The sequence below is a fragment of the Terrapene carolina genome, unplaced genomic scaffold (genome assembly GCF_002925995.2).
Source record: "Terrapene carolina triunguis isolate 2854851 unplaced genomic scaffold, T_m_triunguis-2.0 Scaffold210, whole genome shotgun sequence".
Classification (NCBI taxonomy): domain Eukaryota; kingdom Metazoa; phylum Chordata; order Testudines; family Emydidae; genus Terrapene; species Terrapene triunguis.
In genome coordinates this window covers 26,393,923-26,400,284 of record NW_020664561.1, presented here as the reverse complement: position 1 = coordinate 26,400,284, position 6,362 = coordinate 26,393,923, and the positions used below count along the sequence as shown (strand labels likewise).

The following is a 6,362-nucleotide window of genomic DNA, read 5'->3' as shown; positions in this document are numbered from 1 at the left end:
ATCAGAATCTGGCTCCATATAAATACATAAAATATTAATTTCTTTGTGTGTAGAAGGGGCTTAATAAATGCATGTGTGTCAAAGTAATTATTTTTGAGTCTGGCACCACAAACAATCTATAGATTTATTTATATATCTATAATCTCCTAATCCTGCAGGAGTGAAGATGCACACATGCTTTTACGTGTTAGGCCCAGTGCGGGGGGGGGGGGGGGAAAAGGTATGTTGTTTTTTTTCCCCTTCGCTTTATATTAGTTCATTTATCTTTTCATGCTTGAAAAGCCGTTACACTGCAGGCTAAAGAGGGAGACCTGTAACAACCAGCCCCAAGTGCGTTACCCTAACGGTCTGAACCACCGTTAGGCGGTGTTGTACCCTGGGCTCGTTAACAGGGCACTTAGGCCACAACCCACCGAGCTAACGTCACACATGCTCGCCTGTGTCTTCACGGGGCTTTTCTATCCGGCTCTCTTAACCAAACTGCGCTCAGAGATTGCGACACACAGCCTGAGTGCTGGGGCTAGGACTAGTGCCTGAGGCGCTGTGGCTATGGTGCGCGCACAGTCCGTTACACAGCCTGGCTGCAGAGCAATCCCTGCCCCCCTGTGTCACGCCGGGAGCACAGGGAGGGCAGCTGCACCTGGGCCCCCTCCAGGAATAAGGTGCACAGCACTCCCCTCCCCTCCGGGCTCTGGCCCCGGGCGCAGCCCAGGCGGCGGCGTGAGTGGCTGCAGGGCAGAGATGGCTGATGGCTGAAAAGGGGGGGGGGGGGGTTCTGTTACGCCTGCGCGCTGCTTGCCGAGCGCTGCCCGCCCAGCGCGGCCCTCCTGACTGGGTCGTTCCCAGCATGCCGCGCGCCGCGCATGTGCAGTGCCGCGCTCGGGGGCTGCTAATTCCATTGTGGAGCGGACGCGGCGTTATTTTTGACTGGAGGCGGCGGCAGGAGCCGTAAGTGCAGCCAGGGCCGGGTGCTGCCCGACGGCGCGGGTGGGGCGGTGACGATGCGCCCGGGCGGGGCCGGTTCGGTGAACGGGCGCTGAGCGGCACTCTGAGCGAGAGGCGTCTGGCTGCGGGCGAGCGGCGGGTCCCGCAGCCCCTCTGGGCCGCGCCTCCTCCCCGGCCCGGCTTCCTGGGGGATGAAACTCGGCAGCGGCTTCCTCGGCGGCGGCGGCGGCAGCAAGAGGGCGGCGGCCATGGAGCCCACCTTCCCCCCCAGCATGGTCATGTTCAACCACCGCCTCCCGCCGGTCACCAGCTTCACTCGGGCGGCCGCGCCCCCGCCGGCGGCCCAGCACCCCTCGCAGTGCGTCTTGCCGCCGCCCCCCTCCGCCGCCGCCTCTTCCTCCTCTGCGGCGGCCGAGACTCCCGCGCCGCCCCCCCCTCAGGACGTGACTTTCAAGAAGGAGCCGGCTGGGGCTTTCCCTTCCTCTTCCTCGCAAAGGAGCCCCTGGGGCTTCCTCCACTCGCTGGTGAGCATCAAGCAGGAGAAACCCAGCGAGGAGGAACAGCAGCAGCACTATGGGGGGTTATTCGGAGGGGCTGGGGAGGAGAGGCACCCAGCCCTGGGCAGTGGCAGTGGGGAAGGAGCCAGCCAGAGTGTGATTCAGGACCTCAGCCTTCTCCACCACCTGCACCACCATCCCCACCGGGACCTGTTACTGAGCGGCAGGAGCGAGGGCACCCCTGGGGGCTCCGATGAGCCAAAGCACGACGCCCACGGCAAGAAGGCGAAGAGGCCAAAGCCAGAATCTCAGGGAATCAAAGCCAAGCGCAAGCAGAGCACCTCATCCAAACCCCCGCTGGTGGGAGACACAGAAGCTGCCATCTTGTCCTCAAGTCAGAAACCTCATGTCTGTGAACACTGCAGCGCTGCCTTCAGGAGCTCCTATCACTTGCGCAGACATGTGCTCATTCACACTGGGGAAAGGCCTTTCCAGTGCAGCCAGTGCAGTATGGGTTTCATCCAGAAGTACTTGCTCCAGAGACACGAGAAGATCCACAGTAGGGAGAAGCCATTTGGATGTGACCAGTGCAGCATGAAATTCATCCAGAAGTACCATATGGAGAGACACAAGAGAACACATAGTGGAGAAAAGCCATACAAATGTGACACTTGTCAGCAGTATTTTTCAAGGACTGATAGACTGTTGAAGCACAGACGAACATGCGGTGAAGCCATAGGTAAAGCAGGTGCAGGAATGGAACCTGGATCATCAAATCACAACATGGGGAGCCTGGCTGTATTGTCTCAGGGAAATACAAGTTCTTCAAGGAGAAAAAGTAAAACAAAAAGTATATCCATTGAAAACAAAGGACATAAGTCTAGTAATAAAGTAACTGAATCACAAGTTCCAAGTAATATGACCATGCAGAATTATGCAGTAGAAATTCCTGTTGTGTCTTCCAGTGGTGGCTTAGTTGGTGCTGGCATGGAAGAATTACAAAAAAAGGTGCCAAAGTTGGTCTTCAAAAAAGGAAACAGAAAAAATGCAGACAAAAGTTACCTTAATTTTGTGTCACCGTTACCAGATATTATTGGGCAAAAACCATTGCCTGGGAAACAAAGTGGCTCTCTTGGTATAGTAACCAATACTGGTGTAGAAGCTATTGGCCTTCTCCAAAATGCAGGTGGAAAACCAGGTCAAATAAGTAGCAATTATGATGATGCCATGCAGTTTTCAAAGAAAAGAAGATATTTGCAAACTGCCAGCAGTAACAGTGCCTTTTCTATAAATGTTGGACATATGGCCTCCCAACAGTCTGTCATCCAGTCTGCAGGTGTCAGTGTTATGGATAATGAAGCCCCATTATCTCTTATTGATTCAACATCTCTAAATACTGAAATGAAGTCTTGCCATGACAAGTCTGGAATTCCTGATGAAGTCTTGCAGAGTCTCTTGGACCAGTACTCTCACAAATCAGAAGGCCAGAAGGAAGATCCTTTCAGTATAACTGAACAACGTGTAGACTTGCACACCTCGGGAGAACATTCAGAGATGGTTCAAGAAGAAAATTTGAGCCCAAACTCTCAAACAGCTTCAAATGATAAGGCAAGCATGTTGCAAGAATACTCTAAATACCTCCAACAGGCTTTTGAAAGAACGACCAATAGCACTGGTTTTGCTTTTGGGCCCAGTTTCCAATTTGTTAGTTTGTCTTCAACTCTCCATAACCACAGTTTGTTTCAAGACAAACAGATATACACTACATCTCCTCTTGAGTGTGGCTTCAGCCAGTCTGTTACCTCAGTGTTGCCAACTGCATTGCCAAAGCCTCCTTTTGGGATGTTGCTTGGATCTCAACCAGGTTTTTATTTATCTGCTTTGGAGGCTACACATCAACAGTTGACTCCTTCTCAAGAGCTGGATGATCTGATAGATTCACAGAAAAATTTAGAGACTTCATCAAACTACCAGTCTACATCTCAGAAATTGAGTAGCCAGAAGGAACAGAAACATTTAGAATCTTCAACAAGCTTTCAGATTCCACCTCAGGAGTTAGCTAGCCAGATAGATCCCCAGAAGGATGTAGAGCCTAGAGCAACATACCAGATTGAGAACTTTGCACAAGCGTTTGGTTCTCAATTTAAGTTGGGCAGCAGGGTGCCAATGACTTTTATCACTAACTCTAATGGAGAAGTGGACCATAGAATAAGGACTTCAATGTCAGATTTCTCAGGGTATACAAATATGATGTCTGATGTAAATGAGCCATGTAGTACAAGAGTAAAGACCCCTACCAGCCAAAGTTACAGGTAAGGTCCCAAGTGTGACCAGGCTGTGGGGTCTTTTTAATGGAATTTTGTTTTATTTTCATAACACTGCCATTGGAATGTTTCTACATGGTCCTGTTAAGAATAATGTAACATGCCCTTTCAATGCAACTTTTCATATTTAGTTTATTTTGTTAGTGTGATTTTTTTTTTTTTAAGGTCTGTTTATTATGGGTTTTAATAAAAAATCAATAGATTAAAATAGTTTTTTGTTCAAATGACAATGTTTAGCAATCAAATTTACATATATAGAGTGTCAGGGAATAGCCCAAAAGTTTAAAATGCAAAAAATTAACTTTGTTCCTAGGATTAAGGTTTATTCTAATTGCTTTACTCTCAGGAAAGTGTAACGAAGCATGGAAATTCTATGCACCATTTGTGTACTGGAACTTCCAATTCAGATAGTGGCAAATATATTTCAACATTTAAGGAAGGGATCTAAAACATTTTCAGACTGCTGTCTTTTATATCTAGGATGATCCAAAATTCTGAGAATTTCGCTACCTACATCTTGCTGTAGCTTTTAATGTACTCCTCTTCTTCCAGGTGACTCATTCCAGATTGGTGGGGCAAATATTCTTGGATCCATGGTAAATGCCTAGAATGGTAGCTTTAATATAAACAGTAATGTCCCCTGAACTCCTGTACAAGGCTGTAATTCCATAAAGAGATTCTAGTGACATAAGCCCTGAGAACAAAACTTAAGTGGCTCGTTCATGTCATTAGAACTCCAACTTGAAGCTACAGTCATAACTTATATACCCTTTTGGGATACATTATTTATTATACATGGTTTAAAACAAATCAGTGTTTTTCCCTTCTCCTCCATCCCTTCCTGTTAGTATGCTAGGTCCCCTTTCTGCATATTTTGTTGTCCTCCCTGGTTCAATCCTACATGGTTTGTGGTCCTTCCCTGGTTACTTCCCATCTTAACAGTTGGAATTTGAAAAGATTTACATTCCGGAAAGTGCATAATTTATTATGTACTTACTGGTGTCGTCTTATGACATCAAGTACAGAAAAATAAAAATGTAAACACCCATGTATTTTATAATTCTATTAAGGTTTCCATGTACAATAAGAAATAATATACTCCCAATTGTACATAGTAAGGCCCTGATGCTGCCTTGGGATTTGCTAACATGGACATCTGTGTCCAACAGATCCCAGTAACTTCAGTGGGTCTCCATATAGGTGCCCTGGTCCACAACATATCTCACTGCAGGCTTGGGGCCTAAGGCTGCAATTCCATCAAAGGTTTCTGGTGATGACAAACATCACAAGGGTGGAGCTTGAGTGGTTTGTTAATGTCACCATAACCCCTTAATGGAATTATTGCCATACTTTATGTATATTTTGTGGTACATTATTTATTATATGTGAATCCTGATTAATGCCTGTGGAGCCACGGAAACCCAGAATTGCTAGTGGCCATTTGAAGCTGCTGAAAGGCAGCGGCACTGCTCTAAACCACTTTTTTGAAAATGTTTTTTTCTGCTTAGTTTTTTTATGTAATTTTTGGTGATGTTTATGCTGATGGTTTTTTATGTACTCTTGGTGATGTTTCAGTCTTACGTACTTTTCTGGTGTCAGAAAAGTACCAGTGGTTGTTTGCAGTCTTCTTGTGTAATCAGCCTATTACAGGCTTCCATGTATAATAAAGTAATTAACATTGTGCAAGTGTAAAACACTTCTGATATGAAAGTGGTGTTTTGAAAACTATGGAATTATTAAACAAATTGTTACAAAAAATTGGGTAATTTATCTCCCATTATCCTCCACCCTCCCCCAAAAAAACAAACCTAAACCCTGTTTCTCTAAGTGAACTATCACCTTTTTACTATTAGTAGGCCTGCTTCCACAGAATTAATCTAATCTCATTAACTTTTTCTCTAAACTTGATTATGTATTTCATCCTTATTTCGATTGAGTGAGGTAAGCTTCCTCTGATCGCCAGACACGGAGCCCAATCTGTCATCAAGGGATGTAGTAGACCATAATTTTTGTAGGCCTCGTGCTTTTTATCATCTCTTGTTTTGCAGAGGTTATGATTTACTTTCTTTATATTGTGTGTACTGGAGATTGCATATGTATTCTGATTGTTTGCTTTAGCTTAATAATAAAAACCTATTATTCACAAAATCATAAAGAACGAAGATATCACTTATATTATCCAGTCACACTTCTGAGACATTTTTATTAAGAAAATTCCGTAAAATGTTTTAAATAGCATCGCAGAAGCAACATTATAGCTTGATGGCATGTTTTAAGGTATTTTTATTGTAAATTTTTGTTTTTTTAGATGATAAATAAAAATACTCTTGGTATTTTAAGCATGCAGACTTAAATACTTTAATGCTTTTAGATTCTTTTTTGGTTTGGAAATTATTTGAATACGCTGTTAAAAAAAAAATTTGAGCCACATCATACCATTAATATTTAGCTTTCCATTGAGATTAGTTAGATTTTGCTTAAACTAGTTGACCAACATGATCCTCTGTGTTGCGTATGGCTTTGTACAGTAGTAGTGCACATACTATAATTTGAATGTTTTGTAATTTGTTAAAAGTTGAGAGCTAGAGTTTCTGTA

General features: G+C 44.7%; 1 protein-coding gene across 1 annotated transcript; it reads left to right on the top strand.

Annotated features, from left to right (window-relative positions):
* Window positions 1–954: 954 nt before the first annotated feature.
* LOC113407266 (zinc finger protein 281-like) lies at window positions 955–5,038 on the top strand. Its single transcript, XM_026655581.1, has one exon. It carries the CDS (start codon window positions 1,137–1,139, stop codon window positions 3,756–3,758), a length of 2,622 nt encoding a protein of 873 aa, XP_026511366.1. The 5' UTR covers window positions 955–1,136; the 3' UTR covers window positions 3,759–5,038.
* Window positions 5,039–6,362: the final 1,324 nt, after the last annotated feature.